The following is a 25517-nucleotide window of genomic DNA, read 5'->3' as shown; positions in this document are numbered from 1 at the left end:
TAAAAACCCCTGTGGAAGCGATTGGTCTCAAGCGGTCCACCTTAAGCGCACAAGCAACGCAAGCGTACAGCAAGGTTTCCGTTTATCAGCCGGGCTCGAAGTCGGACCGCGGATCACGAAAAAAACGTCTGAACAAGGTTGACGCACTGAGGGAAAACAAACTATCCATCCAAAAAATGTCTGAATACCGCGAATGGATATTGGACACCATTGACTCACTGCGGTCTCGAAAAGCTAGACCAGACCTTGAAAGAATTTGTCGAATGGTCCGGAGACGACATGGGTCGGAGCCAGATCGAACCTGCGCGGAACTCGCTAGACTGATCCAAGAGCAAACTGTGCTGAAAGTTAACTACAAGGGTTCAATTTCGTATCGAAATGCAGCTAAGGTTCTCAGAAAAGGCAGGAAAAAGGACGATATTACAATCAGGAGGACTATGGTGGAAGACGCCAGCCACTCCGATTTGAGCAACGGGGACAGCGCACTCGGTCCCATTGACCAAGATGAGACGGAGGATTTTGAGGTAACGCAAGGCAAACAGCCAGTCAGTGGTATGACAGCACATCCCTTCTCATTTAGGCTACTAAAACCGCACCAAGTCGTTTACAACAACTGAAATATTTTATAGGATTTATAGGAACGGTTTGATTGTGCAGTTTTTCTAGTCAGTGAGCGGAGGCGTGTAAATACAAGTGCACCTAGAAACTGCCGCAGACGGGGAGCGGCTGTACCTCGCGCGAGCGCGACGGAGGTGAAAATTGCCAACAATGGCATCTGCGCTTGTAATGTAAAAGGAGGTCTTCTCTGTAGAAACGAGTTAGTAAAGCGTGAAACCTCAAGTGCAAAAATGCTTGCTAAACTTACGCGGCTGCCTGCTATTGCAACAACCACCATTATAAGCCGAAGGCGCTTTTCAAGCCTGAACTCGGCGTTGCGGCGGAGGGGGCTGAAGGGAAAAAGTCACACAAACACCTCGAATGTCTGTGAACGTCCGGGGGGATAGTGGTTCGTGTAGTCCGGGACAAAATGTGTTGACTATGTCGTAGACAGTTAGGGTTAAGCTTTTAACGTTCTCGGGGAGAACATTTACTCAAGGCAAAGGCTAAGTGTGCTCAGACCAGACGAGGACTCTGTTTTTGGGACTAGCTTTATCCGGGAGCGCTCTAGCCAAGCGAGAACGGGGAGGTGTTTCGCGCGAGTCCTCCATTGCGCACTTCTTTGAAAAGAATTGTAGATTTTTTTTCACGTTTTCGCGTACCGACTCTGTAGCCTAACATGTTTCAATAAAGAGTTTGCGAAGCACATCTTTTCCTTGGTTAGATGACGGCGCGACGTACATCCTGTTCGAATGTCATTAACCGCCTACTCTTTCACTGGCATAAGTGTATGATTGAAATGTTATTTATTCATTGAAGAAAGTAGTTTTATAATGTCTGCCCAACGCGCCTGTATGTAGGTGCGGGGCGGGCTTGAGTTGCGCGCTCGCACTCGCGCCTTGTGGTTATGGACACGCACACAATCCCTGTCCTATTGCGTACGTGTTGGCGATCAATCATCGACAAAACAGAGCGAATTTAATGTTAGTTTGATTGGTTACCAAGTTCTGAACGGGAAAATATATTTGATCTCGCATTCATATTTGTTAGGTGGAAAATCGGCACGTAGCTCTGGCAGCTCTCTCCCTGACAGGAGTATGAACATCCTGTGCACCGCGGGGACAGGGCCTCCAAAGACAATTATTATCGACAGCGGTCAAATTGCGACATCAGTAGCCTACCATGCAAGCGTGTCGTTAAGGACATGCCTTAAAGTAGATCTCATGTGATGTGCTCCTGCCTGCCCCGTGAAACTGTCCCAATAGAGGTTTCGTTTGCGCGAGTTTTTTGCCATCAGATTTTCCGAAGGTGCGTTTGTGAAACATAACGTCTTTCTGCGCCACGAGTAAGACATAACAGATCGTGTGCTGTGTGGTTCTGTCCTTGTTTGAAATGCAATGTTCTGAATTGGACTCATGTAAGAACACAGAATGTAGTTACAGCAAGGGGACACACACTCTCAGCTCTTTCATAGACCCCTCCCCCATTGCCATTGTCCCTTCCCCCTCCTATGAAGAGGCATGCACTGTATGCTGACTATCTCGCTGTACCTCTGGCTCCCTACCAGTCTCTCCAAGCCTATTATCTTTGTTGAACCAAACAGATCAATAAGTGATTGTATTTTGTATCAAGACTAGACAGCCACACTGTAGCGGTAGGCTATTCCCACGTGTGCAATGCCAATAAGGGATATATAGGCCTCTGGTTAAAGTCATGTAACCTGGTAAGATGATCCCTTTCTTGACCTCATTGTCCAAATATGTAATAACCTGTTGACCTCTCAAAGGAAAAATCCGTTTTTGCTTCTCATTTATGAGTTTTCTTTCATTTGTATTTTTTTTTAAATTGCATTTGAGTGATGTTTCTCAATGGTTTCGCTTTACTTTATGAAGCAATTGCATTGTCCCCTCGTCGTGTTGCAGGCTGAGGTGCCCATGTCTGTGGACACAGACAGCACCGTGGAGGAGGATGGAGCTGAGGGAAGCCAGGACGGCACCTCCCCCGACCCTGGGTGTAAGGACACCGCCACGCAGGGTGATCTGGCCCACGCCCACTCTGCCCCCTGCTCCCCCTCCGGCTCCCGCCCTGGCACCAGCTCTGGGTCCGGGGGCTCTCCTGGCTGGAAGAGCTGCCGGCGGGCCAGCTCCCTGCCTCCCTCCAGCCCCCAGGCCCTGAGGCCGAAAGACTGTGCCTGTGGGCCGGCCTGCTGCCCTGCTGAGACTGTGACCCCAGGAATGCCGAGAGACAAAGGTACTCATACCGGCCTAACGCAGCCTCGCGTGGGGGGCGTTTAGGAGAGAGCAGGGATGCCTTTGTACCTTAACAGTGACGGGGGATCTTTATGGTAGATAGTAAGAGTTATGGGTGTCACGGCATTCAGTGTTGTTTTGTCTCATTTGGGTGTTTGTCTCGGTGTGCTGCAGGGCCCTCAAAGACATGTGTCCAGAAAACCTCAGCGAAGAGAGAGGATGGGGAGATAAAGGAAGAGTCTGCTCAAACCCTTATCTCTGACCAGTTGGTTCCTGACTGTGTAGACACTCAGGTAACTCAGCGGACCTGGGAGAAGCCCCCCCCCTCCTCTCTGTTTGTGTCCGAGCTCCCCCCAGAGTTCCGCACACGTCTGGAGATCTAGCTGCACCTCTCACATCGCTTTCCGTCCCTTAGGTTGACGCCAAGACGGTTCCCAGCGGAAGACCCCAAACGCTGGCTCTGCCCTCGGAGAACTGTGAGTGGCCCCCTGTGCCTCTAACGCTAGTCTGTATATCGTGTGGGACCTTTTACTGAGTTTTTTTTCACATTTTTTCACATATATATATATTTTTTTCTGGGTTATGTTTGTAGGTGCTGAATATAAGAAGATGATGGACGTCGCCTCTTATGTCATGGCCCAGGACAGTGCCATGAACGGAGGGAAAAACGGAGAAATGTGAGTGACTCTTGCCTTGGAGGGCCTTATATGTACAATGCACTTATCCCCTACAGCTCATCTGGAACCCACCTCTCATTCCCATACCTCCATTGTTTAGTCATGATCCCAGCCATTGCACAGGCAAAACTGGTCTGTCTGCACAAACTCCTTAAGACAACACACAAGTAAAATGGCTTACTGTGTCAATAATACCCTGTGGAAGAAGTAAATGACCACAACACATGTATTCAGTGTGAAGTCTCTCTCCTGACAATCTCTCGTTCTCTTTCTTTCTCTTATCTGGCTCTCTTTATCTCTCTCTTGGTTTCTATCGTTCTCTGCATCTCGCTCTTTACGTCTTCCCATAGCTCTCTAAAGGAGAAGATGAGCCAGAACTTATTGCAGTGGAGCGTGGCAGATGTGGTGACGTACTTCTGTGCTGCAGGCTTTCCAGAGCAGGCTATAGCTTTTCGAACACAGGTAGCTACACGCACTTTCACAAACCACCACATGGGGGAGGTAGCATCCTTCAGAATACTTGTCCATGACTGAAAAAAAGGTCCTTTTCTATACCAGGACATTTGATAATTCTCCTAATTTACGAAACAAAATCTAATCTTGTGCCCGAGGATACATATGCTGGATAAATATTCGGTGTTGCTAACTGCTTTGTAATACCTAATCCTGTGGACAACCTTGAATTATGCCCTTTCATCATCTCCTGACAGGAAATTGATGGGAAGTCCCTCCTCCTGATGCAGCGCAGCGATGTGCTGACTGGCTTGTCCATCCGTCTTGGTCCCGCCCTGAAGATCTATGAGCGTCACGTGAAGGTTCTGCAGCGGACCCACTTCCTGGATGAGGAGGATCTCTGACGAGACAGCACCTCACTCGAGGAGCACCTGCCTGCATTCGCCATTCTCACCGTTCTCCCTGGAACCACTACTGAGTCCTCCGGGAGGTGAGGGGGGAGGAAACGGTGACTGCTGTCACGACGGGGGATTGACACGGCCTCCAAGGTCATCACCCTACCTCTGTCTCGTACCGGGCAAAACTCTTATTTTCACCCATTCTGGTGACCTTGTTCCTGTAGGATCTGTATTCTGTAAGGAATAGGAATCCTTGATATGGGTGTTCAAAGTGGAGAAGGTCTGACCTTGATGAGGTGTGACCAGATTTGCCATGCTCTCTCTGGACCACATATGGACTTGAGAAATGACTGCACACTGTAGTGCTGTCACCTGAATACTGACAAGATAAATTATAGTTTACGCTCAGTTGATCAACTAAGGTACCAACATCTTTTCATTGTTTATTCAGAGATCACATTTCAAGCCTCATAAGTTCAACAAGACATTTATTTGTTGGACCTTTCCCCAGGTTTTTTCAGGCAATGTCAGTTTTATCTGAAAATGAATGTACAGTATGCAATTAGTCTTTCATATTGTCAGGCTCACCAGCAAAGACAGTTTAGTTTGTCTCCAGTGTTCCTCGTGGTCCCAGGAGCTACCAGTGTACCTTGTTACTGTTAATCGTTTCACTGATGTGTACTAAGCAAAATATGCATACTTAATAAGCATCAGAGTATGGAGTATTTGTCTTGTTCCTTATTTAGTCTCCTCATATTATTTTAAAATGTTTTGGATGTATCTTTCAACATGCCTTCAATGTAAACATTTTTGCCTACCTTGATGTTAGGGGGGAAAATGCATTACATTATTTTCAAGGGAATAGAAAAAACTATATGTATTTAGAAAGTGTTATTGCGATATTATCATTAACTGTGTTTACATTCTCAATACAACGACATACAATGCCCTTTAAATATATAAATAGCAGAAGAAATGTAGTGCTCCATGTTGCTCACCCGATTTAAACTAGCTGGCTTTAACCTAGTGAAAAGCAGCCACCAAAAACTAACATTCCATCTGTAATGTGTCTCATGGTTCCTTGTTAAATGTTATGTAGGCACTCCTACCAGGGCCAAAAATAAAGCTCTTGTCTCTTTTCCAGTTACTTGAAGCATGATATTTATTACATCTGTGTCTAAAGTTAGCCTCAGTACAATAAATATTTAAATGGGTTAGTGTTACTGTCTGAAACCCAACCGTCACACAGTGAGTGAGCAGTCGTCAGCTGTTCAGTGAAACTTAGAAGCTGTAACAAGACCTAAAGAAAGTGTCCCAGATCCCCGTCACCTACATATTCACATGTTGCCCTACTTAATCTATGTTTGCTATTTAATCACAGTAAAAGATGTCATTTTAAATACCAGAAATACAAATTAGATACCATCTACACCACAGAAGCAGGCTGCAAACTATACTCTTTGAAAAAACAGCAATTATAGTAGTAAAGTAAAAATTGGAGAGATGTTTCTTGTCACTCATTTTACCAAGAACATTTCCTCACATTAAGACTCATCTGCATTTAGGCCTCAAAGGGTCTTATAGCTCCTTTCAGTCCAGGGTCTGTCAGTCCAGCAGCTGTCACAGCCACGGCGCGTGGGGTCTCCCAGTGATGTCCCTAACTCTCCTGTCCAGTCAGAGATGCCTGGGAACCTGACAGCCATGCTGAAGCAGGAACCCCCCCCCCCGTGGTGACAGCAGAGGGACTGACCACTGACATGGGGAGGGTGTCAGCCTGGGCCAGTCCTCCCTAAAGGATGAAGGGCAGAATCGGGGAGCGCAGGGTGGGGTAGTCACGGAACTCTTTAAGGTAGTTGCGGTGCTTGCCTCGGGCCCACACGGTCATCCTGATGAAGCCCACAATGGTGAAGAAGGCCACGGGCACGCACTGTGTCATCACCGTGAAGCCCATCCAGGACCCCAGCTGTCAGCAAGATCAACACATGGGAAACGTATTACATTTGGATACAAACACAGAGCCAAGGTTGAAGCCAGCAGAGGACATTCTTACCATATTGCAACACACAACCACACACACACATCCTTGGTCAACAACATGCTGGTCCCACACTGCATACTGTATCTTGTGAAGCTAAAGGTCTTAAGAGTCTCACTGCATTAACATCATCTCACCTCATATGTATAGTGTGGGCAAGAAACCAATGCAAAAATCCATGTAAATGGGTTTTTTGTCGGGTATGGTATCTTCTTTACCTTGGAACCTAGGATAGAATTGGGAGAGTTGGTTGGAAATGGAAATGTGGATTTCAAACTCTTACAACGAACAGTGCTGTGTTTACTGATACTACTCACCGGGGGGTTTAAGGTTGCGCAGAGCAACATGGATGGAGAAACTACCCAGCTGACAGAGCTGTGGGGACAGATAGAGCTAACAGTGAAGACACCAAATAACACGGCAGAAAACCAAAGAAGAAGCCCAAACTCCACCGCAGACAACACATACTTCCATCTTACCAAGAAAGCAATGAGAGCTGTCTTCACCTGTTGCTTTCCATAATCTGGGAACAGACAGATAGGTGAAATGTCTGCGTTAAAAGCATATGAGAATGTGTTTGAGAAAACACGGACTTACAAGGTGGTGTGTAGAGAGGGTGGTTGATGTAGTAGGCCATCCATGCAGCAAAGCACCAGTAGTAGCCACAGTTCTTGAATATATTCCTCATTGGCATAGTCCCATGGGAGATGCGATGGACAAACATGTTCTCCAGTATTCTCTTGGCATAGTGGAAGGAGTGACACATGCAGGCCAGGCTGTAGCAGGGGAAAGGAAACACTACTCTGTTTTAGGCTTTCAACTGGGACTCAGTTTTATAGCAATGGCAGACCATCACACATGGCCCTGATTTACTGTTGGAATAGAAAATGTGACCTACAGACATCGATATGGATCGGGACATCTACCATTTTGTAAAAGTGTGAAGAACAGTGGTAATATGGTCATGTATCATCAAACCATACAGCATGTAAGCTAATGAAAATAAATACGAAATTAGAAACTCACTGTACCACCCAATGCTTGCTGCTGGTGAAGTCATACTTTGGTGCGTAGATGAACGGCAAACGGAAGTAGAACATCAGGTAGATAAGGAGTGGCCCAGCGCACTCTGTTAGGAAGACCTGAGAGGGCACAGGAAGGTGGGGGCATGTTCAATGTGCACTTAACTAGTGGGGCAGGGTTACCGAGAAAGCATGTTGTTAAGCATGGATGAAAGCAGCCCACCCAGAGATGTGCCTAAACAAGCTCAGCTTGACACTTTGATTGTGACGACATGGATCTGTGACTCAGCAGCCTCTCTCACACCCTGGGCCAGTCCAGCGGACTGATACTGCTACTGTTGATCTCCCCTCTGGTGCCAGAACACTGACCTCCTCCGGGGTCAGTGAGAGGTGGAGGAGGAGGTGGTGCGTGGGTGGGTGCAGAAGTGGGCTGTGGCTGGGTGAGCATGGTTAGATGAGGAGGCTATGCCAGAGAAAAGGTGAAACGGAGGTCAGAGGGATAAACGCCTGTGGGGAAATGGGGCCATGAGATTATGTGTCCTAGGACAGGGGATAGGGGGTCCAGGAGGTGAGAGAAAACCGAACTGCACTACAGTGCATCTATCTGTCAGTGTGGGTGTTTATTTATATGCAACACTAAGGTTGATTGAGTGAACCTGTGTATATTTAAACACAAGTGTATGTGTGTGTGTGTATTCTTCCGTGTGTGTGTGTGTGTGTGTGCTTGTGTGTGTGTCTGTGTGTGTGTGTGTGTGTGTGTGCATGCATGCCTGTGTGTGTGTCGGCTCACAGTTCCCCATGTAACCTGTGATCCTAGGTCACTAAAGTAGAAGCTGGCCGTGGTGCCAACAGGTAGTGTCTGTAGAATCTCTTCATCCTTCAGGCACTTGGCCTCTGTGAAGTATGACAAAGCACATGGTCAGCCATAATGCAGCACAGACAACAGAGAACCATTCGGTAAACCTCTCTGTTGCTCTAATTATCTCCATACAAACGTTGTTCATGCACAGCAACCACTGAAGGTCATTAATACTGTAAAATATGAGATGTTAGAAATGTGTGACTTACTTGGGTCTAGGCGTAAGGACTGCCTTGCTGGGTACACATTTGGATCTGACAGAACAAAACACTTTGTTGTGTAAACAGAACCAGAGTAGGCAGGAGTCTCATGTCAGTGTCACTGCAATATGTGTGTAAATATGTCCTGTTATAATAGTGTGCCCTGTAGTACTCACTTGACTTGTGAAACAAAGTCTTTATATCCAAAACGGTGGATGTTGGCTCCACCTATGTAGAGTAAAAGTTGCTTAACCACAGACAAACAAATCTAATAATATAATTAAATTCTGATTCCGATGGTGTCATGTCACCAAGACGTGTTTCACTCGCAGACCATGTAGACTGATTCCCCTGCTGACAAATTGAAGACTATTATAGACTGCCAGGCATACTGCCAGGTTTCGATGACTTGAAGAATGTGTAAGACTAGTGACACTCTATCTTAGCAATGATTCATTATTGTTTTGACATTAGTCACATTCACAGAAGCCCCTAAACACTTGTGCTAGGCCGTAGTCCAATGGCTGAAGAACTCAGAGCTCACACATAGCAAGCCCAGAAGATTCCTGCCAGAGCAGGGGGCATTTTCACCTTCCAACTGCAACACTATCTCAGTAGAATCCCGCCAATAATTGCCACACTTAGCCATGCCGTCTGTGAAGTAGATGACCGGCTGTAAAATTAGCTGCTGGTCAAAACGATGACTGGGTACTTCTTGAGCTAAAGCAAACAAGTTTCCTCTGAACTCATTACGCAGCCTTGAACTATGTTTGGACCATGAACCAAGTCTAAAAAGTACTTTAAAAACTTTTTTTGAACTTCTTTCTTAAGTTATTTGTTAATTGACAGAGACGTGACAGACTTGATAAAACGGCATCATTTGTTGACAGTACACTGTACCCCAAAATACCTTTTGTATTATATTCATAATTTTGTATCTTACTGTACATTTAAAGTGGAACTCACCTTATCCAACAGAAGGAGCTTCTCCTTTGTCTTGGCATCCAATATCTCCACTTCAAAGTAAACTATTCTTTTGGCCTTTTTGGGAGGTTTTGGTCTTGGTCTTGAAGAAGACTTTTTCTCTACATCCCCATTTGCATTTTTTGCCTCTAATGCTAATGTATCCATGACAATATCGGATCTATAATCTTATTAACCTCTATACAACTAGACTGGTGGAAAAAAGTGATCCAACGATATCTCAATCAGAGACAGAATCCCACTGTAGTCCAGCTGAAGTTGCTGTTCTCTTGGTCCACTTTTCCTATGAACTGTTCCGTCCAAATAGCCTGTCACTTCTCAGCCTGGGAAAGGCTAGGAGGCCATGAACACTTCTTCTGTGTGAGTGTGTGAGACAGCAAGTGAGAAAAGAAGAAGTAGAAAAGATGTAGATACAGTTAGTACAGAGAATGAGATGTCAGCCACAACCTCACCTGAAGAGCTGCCTCCAAATCCTCATGAACCCCCTTCCACATCCCAAAACCCATCAAAGACGAAACCTGAGAGGCCCAAGACATAATCCACAGCACGCCATTCACAAGGCTAAATATAAGCTGCCTGCTTTGCTTTGCACCAGCTTGGTAACCTTGGTAAGCCACACACAAACCCTACCCAGCGACATATCCCACTCTGTTCTCACAAGGCCAAAGACACATCTCTTCTCCTCTCGGCTCCTCGCTCCCGTCACACACCATACCCGCTATGAGCCTGATCCATTGGATGAAAGACAGACATTCCAACACATGCCCCTCCTCTAGACCACCTGTGCTGGTGTGTTTTTTTTTTTTTTTTCTCTCCCTCAGTGACCTCAAGTACAAAGACAAACACATGTTTATTTTCAGACTGTGTTGTTCCTACAGTCTGGGCCACCATCTTTTGTTCCAATAAATGCCCTATTCTGGGGGTGCGGGAGTGGAGTTGTATTCTTAGGGCATGGCTGAGGAGAAGTCAACGATGCAAAGATGTCTTACATCCTTAAATAGCATGTAGAATATAGATCCGCTGTGTTGAACACAGCAGATTACATGCTATCAATTTTGCACTTTCATTTGCACTTATTCAATGAGCAAAATATTCTATCCATTGCAATGTGTTTAAGTGCAGCAGATAATCAAGGACTAGAAGCTCATAGTGCTAACGTAGTAGTGGTTAGTGTATTTTAGGCTATCCGGCACAGATACACAGAGCCCAACAGACACACACAGAGATGAAGAGAGAGAGATAGAAGATATGGCTATCTATGTTTTAGATGATGTACTCATGCTGCTGCTATGGTGCTTATGCCCCACCGTGGCCTACCTATCACTTTCACTATCTTTGAACCTGAACTTTAAAAAAAAAGGCTCTTGATTAGCACTGCTGTTCCCCACGCCACTGTAATTGTATAACGTCTATGTATCCAGTCAATGCATCCCACAAGAAACTATAAGATAATGTCAATCAAGTTGGTCATATCAGTATTAGTAATGGGATAACCTACATGACCTGCATTTCCATCAACATCAACAACATTGTGGATTATGAGTCCTGTAGATGAGATCCACATGACAAAGCTTGAAGCTAAGTAATGCTGCCACAGTGTGGTCGGTCGTCAAACTGAACAATGCTGAAGTCCGCTTTTTTGCGGTTAGGCTGTAGCAGTTGTCCAGGCTTGTGTCTAGTCCAATAAGTTAATCGTCTCAAATCTTGTATTTGATAAATGTTATGAGATATGAGAACCTTTTGCATGATTATAATTTGTACAGTTAACATAAATACATCTTTAGAGATGGTCTTCTGGAATCTAGACGTTAACAACCTAATAACAACCTAAAGTATCGTTTTTTTCCCGGATAATGCATACTACGCGTGTTCGTACCACATCTGCATATTCTGACAATTATAACTGTACCTGGGTTGCTGTTCCAGTATGACTGATTCCATTCAACCTAGACTATGACAGCTTCCGTGACGTAGAAAGGGGCGTGGATACTTATGAGGAAATGTGATGTTCCTACTCAATGCACATCAGCAAGCTTGTTCTAGAAGTTTCTCTTGTCGACGTGTTGAAGAGCGCATGAGAGCTAGACTACATTACTCACCAGTGTTAAAAAGTGCTCTCTTTAGTAGAGCGTAATATATCTGTAAGATATATCTTCACATAGATTCATATGTGTATTTAATTCGACAAGCTTGTTTGTAAGTCACTCAAAATACCGCGCTCAAGGTTTGTAGCTACAAGGAAGGATATATAACGTTAGCTAGCGAGCCACCTAAACTGTGACTGCATTGCTGTAAGTTGTGAAACAGTCAGGATTGCTCCTTTAACAATGCTTGCAAAAATTTAAAACAAACAAACGGATTATTGTAATGGGTAAAGACTACTATAAAGTGTTGGGAATACAGAAAGGCGCGTCAGAGGACGAGATTAAGAAGGCGTATCGCAAACAGGCCTTGCGTTATCATCCCGACAAAAACAAGTCTGCCGGGGCAGAGGATAAATTCAAAGAGATTGCCGAGGCATATGATGTCCTCAGCGACGCGAAGAAAAAGAATGTATTTGACAAATATGGAGAGGAAGGTAAAATGTTTCAAGATTTATTTTGGCATTGTAGCCTTGCAAGCTGCCAGTGGTAGGCTATTCAGAACATGGCATGAACAAGTTGTGCTTTCTTCTGTCAAATATATTTTGCGTGACTTCTTATTTTAGAAATCTGTTTGAATGATAGTGATAGGTCTGTTTGAGCACGGTTTGGCTAACTGAATAACAGAACAGTGGTCACCGTTCTAAAGTTCGCTGGAACTTTCCTACTTGTTCTGTGTTCAGACCACAGTCCTGTAATAAATAAAAGTATATGGAATACCTACATCATTGTAGAAACGTGTTTAAACCCCGTTTCGTAAAGGTTTGGGCAACTGGTCTTGCAGTTCTAAACTGGCATAAAAAAAAGTTGTAGCATACCATTTTCAATATTTGAAGTGGGTAAAGTAAAGCATGAAAAATGTTTGTTGTTCTTTTTAACAGGTCTAAAGGGGCCCATGGGTGGAAGTAGAGGTCCTAATTGCCAGAACTTTAACTACACATTTCATGGTGACCCACATGCCATGTTTGCCGAGTTTTTCGGTGGCCGCAGCCCTTTTGAACAGTTTTTCCCCCACAATGGGGATAATGATATGGACATTGATGACCCCTTTGCTGCTTTTGGGATGGGGGGAATGGGTGGTATGGGAGGAGGGTTCCAGAGGTCCTTCAAGTCAAGACCAGGGGGGTCCTGTGGGGGACGGGAAAAGAAGAAAGACCCTCCAGTGGTGCACGAGCTGAAGGTGAGTCTGGAGGAGGTGTTCTCCGGCTGCACCAAGAAGATGAAGATTTCCCGCAAGCGCCTGAATCCAGACGGCTACACCATGCGTAGTGAGGACAAGATCCTCACCGTAGACATCAAGCGTGGCTGGAAGGAAGGGACCAAGATTACCTTCCCCAGAGAGGGGGACGAAACGCCTGCCAACATTCCAGCTGATGTGGTGTTTGTCGTCAAAGACAAACCCCACCCTGTCTTCCGCCGAGAGGGTTCTGACATCATCTTCTCTGCAAAAATATCCCTCAGAGATGTGAGTGCTGGGTCTCCACGTCTTCAAACCTGCTATCAATCCCATTGATATAACCTTTGATACTTGAATCAAATGGCATGTTTCACAAGTCATATTTATTGATCTTATCATGAGCAAACCACCCTAAATGTGTCTGTCTCTGTGTTTCCTACCAGGCACTGTGTGGTTGCACAGTCAATGCCCCCACGTTGGATGGTAGGACTGTCACTGTAAGCTCCAGAGACGTCGTCAAACCTGGGATGAAGAAACGCATTGTTGGAGAAGGACTGCCCCTGTCCAAGTGCCCTGAGAAGAGAGGAGATATGGTTCTGGAGTTTGTGGTGAAATTCCCCGAAAAATTGGGTCAGAATGCTCGTGATGCGTTAAGTCAGATCCTTCCTCCTTGAATTAAAAGGTGGCTGTGAGAAAATGCCAGTTCCAGGACAACCAGTCTACATCTCTAATAACATGTACAGCTCTAAGCTGCAGGCTTGGCCCTGCCTCACCCGGGACAGATGTTGGGATTTAACTCATTTACCAGTCGACAATTTGATTGAGTCTGGTTGGTATAGAGAAAGTGATGCAATAGGAGGTTATTGTTTTCAATAATATAACAATATCAGCATATCATTATTATCAAAATTATACTAATGCTTGATTATTCCCCAGCTTGATTTGTGTGATTTTCTATTTGACTAAGGAGGCGTTAAACGCTTTGGAGGGCCACAGATGGCTCTTTTTTTTTTTTTTTACATAAGGCATTAGTTGGCAGCCACTTTAACAAAGACGATGGATGTGGCTATAAAGTGTGAGGCATTGAGATGAGGATGTCAGTGTGAAGCAGTGTCATGAAATGACGTGCGTGTTCAAACAGTTGTTTGAGTGCTTCCATAGCAAATGTTGCTGGCAACTTATGAACAATATCTCGGGTGCAAGCATGCCTGAACGTAGCTTGTATGGATCCTGATTTAGAGCTACCTATATACATTTTGTGGTATTAGCCTACTATGCAGTGAAGTATATGTGAGATATGTTTAAGTTTGCTAGGAAAGCTTGAGAGCAAATTGCTGACATTTAAGAGAATGTTCCAAAGGGGAGGGGAAAAATGGCAGGATTATTGTGTCGAACTCATAAATCCTGTTTAGCAAACTCAGAGCCTGAGAAAATAGGGGAGGTTAATAGGAGTGTTATTTGCCAAAGAACTGTGTGCATGCTAAACATTGATGATGATGAATGTGTGTGTGAGGCCTCTGTGGGTCGGGTGTAACAGAAAAAGGACCACAAATTTATATAAACTATTGTAGCAAGTTTTGACTTTTGTGGGACCTGGTTATAATTTGAGCACCATTATTCTTGTATTTGTCCAATACAAATGTATTCCCATTCTTTAATAATATTTGCGCATGTGTGGTGCCCCCCTGCACATACTTTTGTAAACTGAACACAATTCAGTGCCTGTTATTTCGGTGTCCCCCTGCCTTTTCTTCTTCTTTTTAAGCTGTGAAATAAGCCCCCAAATCTTTTTTTTTCCTGAGCTCTATGCAAGTCAATGTACTAAATTTATTGCGAACTAAATCAGGTTGGTTCTGTTGTCCAAAGGACAACCGACCAGCAGAACTTGAAGCAAAATTAATATATTTTAGGAAAAATAAAAACATTATTCTGAAATGATAGTCTCGTTAACAAGGCTATCTGCCAGTTCCGTTTTGTTATACCTTTGATCAGATGTGGTTAAAATGTGTCATACAATTATTGGACTTTCTCTCACAACTTCAAGTACTTGAAATGTATGTTTACTCTAGTCTGATTGACATCAGGCGGTGGAATATTGATAGCTCTAACTATACTGTCAATATACTGCCTTGTATGGGTCATTCCACTCCAGGTGAAGTTTGTGTTCATTCTAGGGGACATACCAACATGTGGCTAAAATGACTAGATTATATCTATTTAATACTGTTTTTGTTAAAAGATTTGCATTTTTTTGCAGATGTTTTACTTTTTATGGAAAAGTATTTTAATCCCACCTTCACATTTACATTTAGTCATTTAACATGAACAAGTCCCATGAACAAGTCCCCCATTAGCACACCTGTACTGGTTTGATCACTGGCATATATAAAATAAATGTATCTATCTATATATAAACACTAGCTCTTAATGGGTATTATTTAAGATCCGAAGAGCTCTCTTGAACCATCATGTTTGTTTTTCAAATAAATTGTCAAAACATTTTGTGTGTCCTTTAAATTGTAATTTGTAGTCCTACAATCAAATCTATTCAACTTGTCTCATGTAGGTTTGTATACCAATTCACCAACCAGGATGGGTAGGTTCACTTAAATGCAAGACAGACACCCCTCATGAACAATATCTCCCGCACCGTTAGAGGGCAGCAAAGCCTTGTGAGGTAAATGTCGCTATTAGGACAACACAAGCAGTCAGATTAGACTAGGCGGAGGACCCATGCTGTTGTCTTACTAGCCAGTTAACGGTATATAGACAGCTAGCAGCATACACCGGCAGGGGCAGCCCAGTCTCATCAGTTATCAATTTGATGGTTGGTGGCCTTTCATTAACTTTAACGGAATTATAATTTTCCACTGATCCTTTACCTTTTTTTTCTTGGACTCGCCTAACTTGGTAGGTAGCTAGACGAACTGGCTATCCCATGTCCCTGGCTGGTAAGAATAAGAAGACTGGCCTGCTATGTTTCCGGCTACTGTAGCTAGCTGGAGTAATCAGCCACTTTGAGAAACTGGCAATCAAATGGAACCGCCGATTTAAAAGTTAAGATCCTCTTAGACGGCCAGGCCAAGTACAGTAAGGTTAAGCTTTCTTGCTTTATGGCTAGAGACTAGCTTTCTGGCTTAGTACTACTAGGCTAACAGAATATAAAGATAGTTGAATGCCAAGACAGTGCTTGCTAACTAGCTAGCTACTAACTGTAGAGAGTTAGCTTAATAGACACACCTTTTACAGCATTCGCAGCTACTAGCAAGCTAATAAGTCTGCATTCTTTTAGCAGATACTAGTAGCTAGGTAGCTTCAAAACCACATTTATGTTGGGGTCAGGGATTCAACATCAGATAGCCTACGCAAAGGGAAGGGTAATCACTACTACTAGCTAGAGAAGCTAGGTACCTGACTCGGGTAGGTAGGCAGCACAATTATTGCAAAATATGTTTTACATTTGGCTGGATAACTAGCTAACATCCTTGTAACATTTACAGTCAAGCTATCTATGTAGCCAGCAACACATTTTGAGTTTATATCACTACAATCAAATGGAATGTCATCTTTTGGGGAACGAGCTCGCTAACGTTGTAGCTGCTCGGGCGAATGTAAACGAGAATCTTACTATGTCTCTTCTTGACACACAGGTTGTAATGCTGGTAGAATAAAGGCATAGGCTACGCTGATCTGGACTTCTGCCTCGTCACCACCACAATATAAAACACAGTTCCCACCACCCCCTCAAATACAAAGACAGTAATTAACATGCCTCTTGGGCTGGGAAGAAGGAAGAAGGCATCTCCATTAGTGGAGAACGAGGAGGCTGAACCAATTCGGGCAGGCCTTAATGTACCCGGGATGGACAGCTTGGATGGAAGTGGTGTGGGGTTGGGACAGGGTGCCACCCATGAGGGGTTGCCTCCTCCACCTACCAGCCTGCGACCCCGCCTGATCTTCCACACCCAGCTGGCCCACGGTAGTCCCACAGGACGCATTGAGGGCTTTAGCAATGTGCGGGAGCTCTATGCCAAGATCGGAGAGGCTTTTGGAATCCCCCCTGCTGAGGTGAGAAAAAACAGCCTGCACATTTACTTATATAATGTGCTTGTTATTAGAGAACTGATGTTCTTCACAGAATTATCCTTTGAGCTCTCGATGTTGTGCCTCTTCCTCCACAGGTCATGTTCTGTACACTGAACACTCACAAGGTAGACATGGACAAGTTGTTGGGAGGTCAGATTGGCTTGGAAGACTTTATCTTTGCCCATATCAAAGGCCAAAGGAAGGAGGTGGAGGTGTACAAGGGAGAGGATGCTCTGGGACTGACCATCACGGATAACGGAGCAGGCTACGCCTTCATCAAGGTGGAGTCTTAACAATGGAAAATTGGGTTTTAAAACGGACTGAGAAGATTTGAAAGCGTACTCTAGTCTCTACATGAGCTTTGATTTATAACACCGTCTTCTGTATTTGACGACTGTGTCCCCCTCTTGTCATTCAGAGAATACGAGAGGGAAGCATCATCCACCAGATCCAGGTCATCAATGTGGGAGACATGATCGAGTCCATCAACGGACGCGGTCTCATTGGCAGCCGACACTACGAGGTGGCCAAGATGCTGAAGGAGCTGCCCAAGGGGAAGGACTTCTGCCTGAAACTTGTGGAGCCCCTTAAAGCCTTCGGTGGGTTTCGGGAGCAAACCTAAATGAGTTAGAGCATGATGCTATTGATGGGATGAGACCTAATCATTATACAAATGTCCAGCACTTCAGAAACCATCAGTTTTGTGTGTGTGTGTGTGATTGGTTTGCTGTATGTAGAAGATGCCTTGACAAGCAGGGTGCATAGGAGAGAGAGTCATGTGACACCTCTGTTTTGTGACGTGTTTGCTCTTGTGTAGACATGATCAGCCAGAGGTCTGGAGGGGCAAGGTCGGGCTCAGGAACCCAGCTGGGGACGGGAAGGGGGACCCTGCGGCTGCGCTCCAAGGGCCCTGCCACTGTAGAGGAGCTGGTGAGTGCGTTTCTCATGACTGACAATTAGCAGTTGAAAGGGACATCCGTGCTACAGGTCATACGCAAACGAGTGAGTTCATGGGGCTCGTCCATTTTGTTTTGCAGCCCTCTGCATTTGAGGAGAAGGCCATCGAGAAGGTGGACGACCTACTTGAGAACTACATGGGCATCAGAGACAGCGAGCTCGGTAAGTGTGTGTGTGTGTGTGTGCGCGCGCTCACGCAAGAGCATATTTAAGGGTTAACGAGCAATTCTCCGACTGTATATAGTCCTTTCTAACGAAAAGGTTAGTACTCTGACCTAAATCTCTCCCTCTCTGTCAGCGGCCACAATGGTGGAGTTAGGGAAGGACAAGAAGAACCCGGATGAGTTCGCTCAGGCTTTGGACGAGACTCTGGGAGACTTTGCCTTCCCTGACGAATTTGTGTTTGACGTCTGGGGCGCCATTGGCGACGCGAAGGTCGGCCGGCTGTAACCCCGGAAACCGAAGGGACCAGTGGAACACCATGTGTGTAGTTCTACATGGCCGTGGCACCCACAACAAACGGCACTACTAGGAATCACCACACGAGTCATAAGTGTTTTTGTTTTATATAATGCATTTTTTCATTCTTTTGTTTTGGTTTCTCCTGTGTACATCTGCTATTTTTTATGTAGAGTGCACTTTTCTGGGAGAACTTCTAGGGGAAAAGATTTAGCTCATGTCTTGGAGAGAATCCACTGATCGCTTACTTCGTCTCACAGTATTATGGACCTGAAAACCTTGATCAGACAATTGAATGCAGAACACGAGGTCCTTGTGTTCAAGCAAGCAAGTGCATTAAGGTCTCCCGGCCCTGTTCGGTCCAGGATCCAGGAGCAGGGTTGTGGACTAGGCTGTTCCTTCTGACCACTCCTACCTAATGGATGCCCAGGTCCTTGTACCTCCTGTCCTCTTGTGTGAAGAAGACAGAGCACGAGTCTTTGTCGGAGGCTCACAGGACTGTGGCTTAACACAAGCGACCCTTCCACGTTTCGTACAACAAACTGTGATGTTTCACTTTTTGCACTGTGTTGCACTGCGCTGTATACAACCTCCCCCTCCCCCCCCCCCCCTCCCCCCAGCTGGCACTGTATGTCCCAGAGGAGGCCACCGTAGAGAGGTGGTCTAAGACACACTAACCCAGGACTTCATATAACGCTGTTTCGGACCACTCTGTTACAGATACTTAATATGATTCTCACTAGCATGAGCTATGATGTTATCTTAATTGTGAGTTCTGGTATCTTTTTATGTACTGTTGGTTTTGTGAAGGAAAAATGCTGTGGATACTGAAGGTTTACAGTGCATTGGCACTCAATAATAATGCAAAGGTCAGATCCTCTTTTGCGGCTCCTCACCTCTAAAACACTTGTGGTCTTTGCTGCAGTGACGGTGAACTATAGAATCGGGCTGCACTTATCAGCTACACACTGGATGGTTCATACAGATCTTTCTTATGCCATACTCCAGAGTTAACTAAAACAGTGTGGACAGGCTACCTTGTATAAAAGATACTGTGGAATTGGACGCATTTGTCCAATCCACAGAAAACAATGGGTTGGTAACCCCAACCCTGACTGGGATCATTCTGTAAACTTCTATTTTTTTAAAGAATGTTTTCATCCTGAGTTTATTTTCTTTTTATATATATATATATATATATATATATACTGTATATATACTGTATATATAATTTGAAGTGATGATGTGAAGTGTCTTTTGGAAAGTCACAATAGGGTTGGATACCTCCGTACAGACTTTGAGTCTGTAGGAAGGTCTGAACATGCTTACCATGTTCAAAGTGTCAGTATTTCCAATAAAGCACAATAAGGGACCAAATGGTCATAATGTCAAGGATCTAAAATGGAGCTCATGTACCAATATAGTGACGATGGAAATAGATTGGAATAATATGATGCAGTTACAGAACATAACACTAATTCAATAAAGGCTCTGGTATTTTATTGAATGATATAAATGAACCTGACCTCTGTCATGGTAGTAGAATAATCCTCCTGTTATCCAACCAAACTACTTCCTGAGTCATCTTGCTGCCGGTGACGTCATGATGTTTATATGGGGAGAAAAACATGCAAGTTGTTGATCCCAACACAAATGAAGGACTCAAACTCAAGACTTTTTGGTGTTACATTTTCAATATTCTTGCAGTATATACGTGTATGGACATTTTTGTAGTTAACAGTTTGATGATTTTTGTCCAGTGTTGTTGAAGTATATTTTAGATGGTAACTGTCATGCAATTGATACTAGACACTAACTGACGGAAAAGAAAACTTGTAATTGGGAGGACTTTATGTTACACTGTTTCATGTCTGATTATAATGGCAATAATAATGGAAATTATGAATCCTCACTTTCAGTTTAGTACTTGAATATATTGCAATAGCTATATTGTTATATCCATTCATTCAGTCATTTACTGAAAATTCAAGTAAAGGACATTAATGCATTTGTCAGCTGATGTTTTTGCACAGGTGGACTGAGTCAACCTCCCTCACAGTGAAAATAATTCCTTCCAAGAGAAACAAACATTTGACCCCTGCGCGTATTTTCCGCAACTTTGTGCGTGTGTTAGCATTCACAGCCTTGTTCTCACCACTTAAAAATACATGAGTTCTAACTAGACAGCAAATCGCTCACTTCTGGTGTCAGTGTTGGGACAGTAGAGGTAATATAATATGGTGAAAAGGTCAGGCTTGTCTAGTCTGGGGTTCACCTCTAGGGCACCACCACACTGGAGAGATGTGTGGGTCCTACCAGAATTATGGCTGTGTGATGTGGTATTCCGGGGCCATAAGAGGATATTTGTAAGAAGTTCGGTATCACACTTGAAACAAGGTTAACCTTTTAACCTTATTTACTGCAAACAGGCCTGAGAGCTTCTCCTCTATTTTTGCTGATCCAGACCTAGCCAGGCATGAAGCTACATTCCCTGAAACACAGACCGCTGGAGTGGGCAAGTGTCCGAGGGTGGGGCCTGGGAATGCTTTCCAATATTGATTTATTCAATCTATCTCTGACCATACAGGTTAAATGAATAAGACTATGCTGTGGGAGCGTATGCGGCGAGCAGGAAATCGGGTGGAGAGGAGTAATGTTCCTGTTCTTCAGGTCGGGGTAAAGCACGTGATCATGTGACCCTTATTTACAGTGTTTGGTCCGCGACATTAGCAGTCCAGTCCCGGAGTCGCATGCAGACGCAGTAGGACAGGCAGCAGAACAGGAAGACTCCCTGTTGAGAGCGGAGCTTCTACAACGCGACGACACATCTCCTTTGTGACAGAGAAGGCCTCCTCCCAAGTTGTCTTCCTCCCAAGTGGTCTTCCTCCAGGGTCCGGTCATGGCGTCACGACCCCGTGCCTTCTCCCAGCCCGGGAAGCCCTCCTTCCTCCTGAGCCCCCAGGCGGGCCTGGCTTTGCGTCCGCGCGCCGTCTCCTCCAACGCCAGCTCCATGCTGGAGGAGGAGCTGTCCTGCCCCGTGTGCTGCGACGTGTTCAGGGAGCCCGTTGTGCTCAAGTGCAGCCACAGCTTCTGCCGGGCGTGTCTGCAGCAGTTCTGGAACAAGAAGAAGGCCCGGCGCGAGTGTCCCGTGTGCCGGACCAAGTGCTCCCTGACGGAGCCCACGGTGAGCCTGGCGCTGAAGAATGTGGCGGACACCTTCCTGAGGGAACGGCAGCTGAAGGGGGGGCTCTCCACGGGGGCCGGGGGACGAGGGGAAGGTAGCGTGGCGGAGGAGCACTGCCTCGCGCACGGGGAGATTCTCAAGCTTTTCTGTCTGGACGATGGCGAGGTGCTGTGCTGTGTGTGTCACACATCCAAGAAGCACCAGGGTCACCGAGTGTGTCCCCTGGAGGAGGGAGCGCAGGACCTCAAGGTGAGGATCTCAACTTCATCGGGTCTGACTGGGAATATTCGCTGATGTTCACTGGTGACGGTTTCGTTGAACCCAGCGTCTCTCTCTCTCTCTCTCTCTCTCTCTCTCTCTCTGTCTCTCTCTCTCTGCTTTCTTGGACAGAAAGAGCTCAAAGAAGAGGTGATGCCTTTGAAGAAAAGCCTCCGTCGCCTCTATGAAGCCAAGCAGGAGTGCGATGACACAACTGTGCACATCAAGGTATCAACAAACGCCAGGGGAGCCTCAGTGCAGGCGCGCTCACCAGACGGCGCCTTCTAAAGTTACACCATGCTTTGTTCATGTGTAAACAAACCCAGGGTTGCCTTTGAAAAACACACTCCATCCTTCAGCTCCACGGTCATGGCTTAACACTACTCCTTAGAAGTATCTCAGTCACTGTGTATTCAATGTGTTTTAGAAAACAAGTGCATGTGGTTATGTCACCGTTAGAAAAGGGACTTGGTTGGTTATCAGAGATGTGTTTGGTTAAGCCCTGGCGCCAAATGTCAGGGATATTGGACGGTAGTTCACGTGTCCAGTGACCCCCCGTGTGATGACGTTGCCAGAACCAGACCCAGCAGACGGAGATGCAGGTCAAGGCGGAGTTCGAGGAGCTGCGCCTGTTCCTGCAGAGGGAGGAGGAGGGCCGGCTGGCGGCGCTGCGGGAGGAAGAGGAGGAGAAGAAACTGCTGCTGAGGAAGAAGACGGAGAACATCACCAGGGACATCCTCGTCCTCTCGCAGGCCGTCATCGCCATCGAGAACGAGATCGCGTCGAGCGACGCTCTCTTCCTGCAGGTAAGGGGGGAACGGGACGTTCGACCGGAGTCCTTTTCGGTGTCTTCGGACCCCGAATGACCTCTTTCTTCTCTCCCCCCCCCCCCCCCCCCCCCCCCCCGTTTCAGAACTACAAGAATACCAAGCAGAGGTGAGTGCTTTAGCAGCAGTAGCCCTCATATTGTGACTAAGTTGTGTTTATATTGCCTGCCTAATGGCCGTACGTCTCCTGGCAGAGTTGAGGTCTCTCAGCAGGACCCCGGGAAGGTTTCGGGTGCTCTGATCAACGTAGCCAAACACGTCAGCTCTGTCAAATTCCAGGTCTGGGAAAAAATGCTAGACCTGGTGTCCTACAGTACGTATTTAATTTAGTTGACTTTCCAAACTCGCATTGCACGCGTCCGATCAACCGTTCCGAACCTCTCTCTCTGTCACTCTCTTCCTCTTCCCCTCCACCTCTCCGTGTCTCCCACCTGCCAGCCCCTGTAACCTTAGATCCCAACACGGCCTACTCCTGGCTGTCTCTCTCTGCGGACCTGACCGGCGTGACTAACAGCGGCGCCGTGCAGAAGCTGCCCGGCAACCCGGAGCGCTTCGACCATTTTGTCTTTGTGCTGGGCTCCGAGGGCTTCACCTGCGGACGCCACGCCTGGGAGGTGGAGGTGGGAGGCAAGCCGGACTGGATGCTGGGCGTGGTCAAGGAGTCCATCAACAGGAAGGGCCGCATCTCCGGCTGCCCCGAGGGCGGCTTCTGGATGATCTCCCACTGCGAGGGGGAGTACACGGCCATGACCCGACCCAGCACCCCTCTGCAGCCGGGCCCAAACCTGCACCGGGTCAGGGTGCAGCTGGACTACGACTCTGGAGAGGTGACGTTCTCCAACCCCGTAACCATGGCACCCATCTATACCTTCAACGACTTCTTCACTGAGAAGATGTTCCCCTTTTTCTGTCCTGGGGCCAACATCAATGGCAACAACCCTGGCCCCCTTAAGATCTGCCCAGTCAAGGTGGCTGTGTGGAACAGCGCCACCTGGTGATGTTAAGTACTCACCTGTGTCATTTAAGGCCTGGGACACTGACCAAGGAAGTCTGTTTGGTGTAAAAAAATAAATAAAAAAAATCTGACAAGCTGTAATGAAAAGACGCATTTCACATTTAATTGTCTGCTTTTCATTTTGGGGCCTTTATCTTTTGTAATCAGTTTTGTTGAGAATTGTGATATTGTTTCTTTCCTTTATCATGATCTGTATATTTGACCAAAATGTGTTTATTGGGTAAAGTAAGGATATCAGAATTAATAATCAAGAAATAAAACAAGACGTAGTGTCTCTTAATTTTTGTTGTATTTATTTATAAACATTACAGGACAGTTCAATGAATTTACCAGGGCAGGACTTTGCCTTTATGGTCCATGAAGGCTCCATTCTGCTTCTCAGAGAGGGACTCCATCACACGCAGAAGTCCCTCCACACTCTCTGGTGTGTCTATCTCCCCCTGGTGGTCATAAACACACATCACACTGTCTCAGCTGTGTGAGCCCCTCAATAACAATGGTTTCCCAACATGTCTGCTCCACTAGTTAAACACTTCCCCCTTGTCATTTTCAATTCATTAAAGCCGTATTTCTTACCACATCCAAGTCAACTTTTGGGTGACCTTTGACCTGGCCTGAGCCCTGCCCCGAACTGTACTTGTTAAACACATGGATGAGGTCAGTTGAAACAGTCCGACTCACCCCCTTTCCTCCCATGTCGGTGCGAACCCAGACAGGGTGCAAGTTAACAAACAGAATCCCATCCTTCCTGAACTCCTCCACTGCACACATGGTCAGCATGTTCAAACCTGCCTGAGAGAGAGAGAGAGAGAGAGAGAGAGAGAGAGAGAGAGAGAGAGAGAGAGAGAGAGAGCGGTAAAGGGTGGGAAGGAGGAACAGGAAAAGAAAAGGAAGGGTGTCAAAGAGGAGAGGATGCAGGACAATAGAACCGACTGGATGGTCATGGCTGTGAAACAGCCGGGTGAGGTAAGACTCGTAGCTGGAAAGGGGGTGGGAGAGAGAGAGAGAGAAAAAAAGAGAGAGAGAGAAAGCTGGGTGACAGACAGAGAGAGACAGCTGGGTGAGAGAGTTCGTCTCACCTTGCTGATGCGATAGGCGAAGGCGGGGAAGAATGAGTACGTCTCTCCAACCGAAGCCATGGATGCCAACACTGGAAATGTTGATGACAGCTGCCTGCCTGCAGGACATCCCTGGTTTCCCACTGGCTTTGGCTGCTGTCCGTAGATAAGGCAGAAACTCCTGAGGAGGGCCAGAGAAAGAACAATGAAAGTAAAAAAAAAAAAAAAAAAAAGAAGTGCAACAGTGGGTTCCTTAGAAACTCTCTGAACGTCTCACTTTAGTAATGTTCATTGGGCCCATCAAGTTTGTGTTGAACGCAGACTGCGTGTCTTCAGAGCTGGTGGTCTGTATGGTGCCATGGGGCAAGACGCCCGCGTTGTTCACCAGCATGTTGAGCCCCTCCTTCGGGGTGCTTCTTGGCCAGGTTTCGGAGATTCTACAACACAAACGGTCCACGGTTACTCACAGGGATTGTGGGGACAAGAGCCGTGTACCCCGGCCGCCGTAGAAGGCCTCCTCTCACCTCAGCTTTGGGACCCTCTGGGTCTCTGCAGCAGGCGAACAACTGGCAGACAGGCTGTGGAGCCTCCATCATCTGTTTGACCATCTCCAGACCCAGGCCTCGGTTTGCTCCTGTGATCAGGACGCTACAGGCTTTAGTTGCTGCCATTCTCAGGGTGTACTTCGGCCTCAGTCAAGACGACGTGAGGGTGGAATGGGCTCTTAAGAATGGAAAATTGTCCATTTATGAGAGTTGAGTGGCTGGATGTTTATTCTAAATCTGGGCAACACCCTTCACAAAGGCAAACAAGATTCAAGATGTATGCTGAGTCATGCATCGGCCCCCAAACATTGGGTGCATCCGCATGCACAATGGGTT

At 46.0% G+C, this 25517-nt stretch overlaps 5 protein-coding genes and 1 pseudogene across 12 annotated transcripts; 4 read left to right on the top strand and 2 right to left on the bottom strand.

Moving 5' to 3' along the window:
* The first annotated feature begins 102 nt into the window (after nt 1-102).
* samd1a (sterile alpha motif domain containing 1a) lies at nt 103-4789 on the top strand. Of its 2 annotated transcripts, none has more exons than XM_067232842.1 (7): nt 103-524; nt 2520-2847; nt 3021-3139; nt 3262-3322; nt 3439-3523; nt 3874-3985; nt 4234-4789. In XM_067232842.1, exons 1-7 carry the CDS (start codon nt 177-179, stop codon nt 4378-4380), a joined length of 1200 nt encoding a protein of 399 aa, XP_067088943.1. In that variant the 5' UTR covers nt 103-176; the 3' UTR covers nt 4381-4789. The 2 variants fall into 2 exon arrangements, with proteins under 2 accessions (XP_067088943.1, XP_067088941.1); XM_067232840.1 differs by having other exon boundaries at nt 2490-2847.
* A 15-nt stretch (nt 4790-4804) lies between these two features.
* Nucleotides 4805-10151, bottom strand: tecra (trans-2,3-enoyl-CoA reductase a). 5 transcript variants are annotated; one of them, XM_067232846.1, is made up of 11 exons: nt 9457-9920; nt 8667-8718; nt 8500-8544; nt 8222-8325; nt 7436-7551; nt 7007-7185; nt 6889-6932; nt 6727-6784; nt 6547-6635; nt 6125-6337; nt 4805-4911 (listed from the first exon to the last, which is right to left on the bottom strand). In XM_067232846.1, exons 1-10 carry the CDS (start codon nt 9619-9621, stop codon nt 6164-6166), a joined length of 1026 nt encoding a protein of 341 aa, XP_067088947.1. In that variant the 5' UTR covers nt 9622-9920; the 3' UTR covers nt 4805-4911; nt 6125-6163. The 5 variants fall into 5 exon arrangements, with proteins under 5 accessions (XP_067088947.1, XP_067088948.1, XP_067088946.1 ...); XM_067232847.1 differs by having other exon boundaries at nt 6241-6337; XM_067232845.1 differs by lacking the exon at nt 4805-4911 and adding an exon at nt 10133-10151 and having other exon boundaries at nt 5519-6337; nt 9457-9830.
* Nucleotides 10152-11518: 1367 nt separating this feature from the next.
* dnajb1a (DnaJ heat shock protein family (Hsp40) member B1a) lies at nt 11519-15286 on the top strand. Its single transcript, XM_067232387.1, has 3 exons — nt 11519-12052; nt 12497-13080; nt 13236-15286. The coding sequence occupies exons 1-3, from the start codon at nt 11842-11844 to the stop codon at nt 13464-13466; spliced, it is 1026 nt and encodes a 341-aa protein (XP_067088488.1). The 5' UTR covers nt 11519-11841; the 3' UTR covers nt 13467-15286.
* Nucleotides 15287-15575: 289 nt separating this feature from the next.
* gipc1 (GIPC PDZ domain containing family, member 1) lies at nt 15576-19461 on the top strand. Of its 3 annotated transcripts, none has more exons than XM_067232389.1 (7): nt 15576-15619; nt 16443-16860; nt 16974-17159; nt 17297-17477; nt 17696-17808; nt 17916-17997; nt 18134-19461. In XM_067232389.1, the coding sequence occupies exons 2-7, from the start codon at nt 16561-16563 to the stop codon at nt 18283-18285; spliced, it is 1014 nt and encodes a 337-aa protein (XP_067088490.1). In that variant the 5' UTR covers nt 15576-15619; nt 16443-16560; the 3' UTR covers nt 18286-19461. The 3 variants fall into 3 exon arrangements, with proteins under 3 accessions (XP_067088490.1, XP_067088489.1, XP_067088491.1); XM_067232388.1 differs by having other exon boundaries at nt 15612-15702; XM_067232390.1 differs by lacking the exon at nt 15576-15619 and adding an exon at nt 15692-15743.
* A 1477-nt stretch (nt 19462-20938) lies between these two features.
* trim35-12 (tripartite motif containing 35-12) lies at nt 20939-23698 on the top strand. The gene is made up of 6 exons (XM_067232391.1): nt 20939-21727; nt 21869-21964; nt 22312-22542; nt 22650-22672; nt 22758-22876; nt 23002-23698. Exons 1-6 carry the CDS (start codon nt 21194-21196, stop codon nt 23559-23561), a joined length of 1563 nt encoding a protein of 520 aa, XP_067088492.1. The 5' UTR covers nt 20939-21193; the 3' UTR covers nt 23562-23698.
* Nucleotides 23699-23904: 206 nt separating this feature from the next.
* On the bottom strand, nt 23905-25307 carry LOC136940422 (C-signal-like; annotated as a pseudogene).
* Nucleotides 25308-25517: the final 210 nt, after the last annotated feature.

Source organism: Osmerus mordax, chromosome 3 (genome assembly GCF_038355195.1).
Source record: "Osmerus mordax isolate fOsmMor3 chromosome 3, fOsmMor3.pri, whole genome shotgun sequence".
NCBI classification, from domain to species: Eukaryota; Metazoa; Chordata; class Actinopteri; order Osmeriformes; family Osmeridae; genus Osmerus; species Osmerus mordax.
Note: the sequence above shows the minus strand (reverse complement) of the source record. Positions and strands in the feature narration are given on the sequence as shown.

Coding starts and splice junctions, on each gene's coding strand:
- dnajb1a (XM_067232387.1), top strand. CDS start 11,842: ATGGGTAAAGACTACTATAAAGTGTTGGGAATACAGAAAGGCGCGTCA. Junction 12,053..12,496: donor TGACAAATATGGAGAGGAAG/GTAAAATGTTTC, acceptor TCTTTTTAACAG/GTCTAAAGGGGCCCATGGGT. Junction 13,081..13,235: donor CAAAAATATCCCTCAGAGAT/GTGAGTGCTGGG, acceptor GTTTCCTACCAG/GCACTGTGTGGTTGCACAGT.
- tecra (XM_067232845.1), bottom strand. CDS start 9,621: ATGGATACATTAGCATTAGAGGCAAAAAATGCAAATGGGGATGTAGAG. Junction 8,545..8,666: donor GACTTTGTTTCACAAGTCAA/GTGAGTACTACA, acceptor TTGTTCTGTCAG/ATCCAAATGTGTACCCAGCA. Junction 6,933..7,006: donor CCCTCTCTACACACCACCTT/GTAAGTCCGTGT, acceptor GTCTGTTCCCAG/ATTATGGAAAGCAACAGGTG.
- samd1a (XM_067232840.1), top strand. CDS start 177: ATGTCTGAATACCGCGAATGGATATTGGACACCATTGACTCACTGCGG. Junction 3,323..3,438: donor GGCTCTGCCCTCGGAGAACT/GTGAGTGGCCCC, acceptor TTATGTTTGTAG/GTGCTGAATATAAGAAGATG. Junction 3,524..3,873: donor GGAGGGAAAAACGGAGAAAT/GTGAGTGACTCT, acceptor GTCTTCCCATAG/CTCTCTAAAGGAGAAGATGA.
- gipc1 (XM_067232389.1), top strand. CDS start 16,561: ATGCCTCTTGGGCTGGGAAGAAGGAAGAAGGCATCTCCATTAGTGGAG. Junction 16,861..16,973: donor TTGGAATCCCCCCTGCTGAG/GTGAGAAAAAAC, acceptor CTTCCTCCACAG/GTCATGTTCTGTACACTGAA. Junction 17,478..17,695: donor GGAGCCCCTTAAAGCCTTCG/GTGGGTTTCGGG, acceptor GCTCTTGTGTAG/ACATGATCAGCCAGAGGTCT.
- trim35-12 (XM_067232391.1), top strand. CDS start 21,194: ATGGCGTCACGACCCCGTGCCTTCTCCCAGCCCGGGAAGCCCTCCTTC. Junction 22,673..22,757: donor TACAAGAATACCAAGCAGAG/GTGAGTGCTTTA, acceptor GTCTCCTGGCAG/AGTTGAGGTCTCTCAGCAGG. Junction 22,877..23,001: donor GCTAGACCTGGTGTCCTACA/GTACGTATTTAA, acceptor CCCACCTGCCAG/CCCCTGTAACCTTAGATCCC.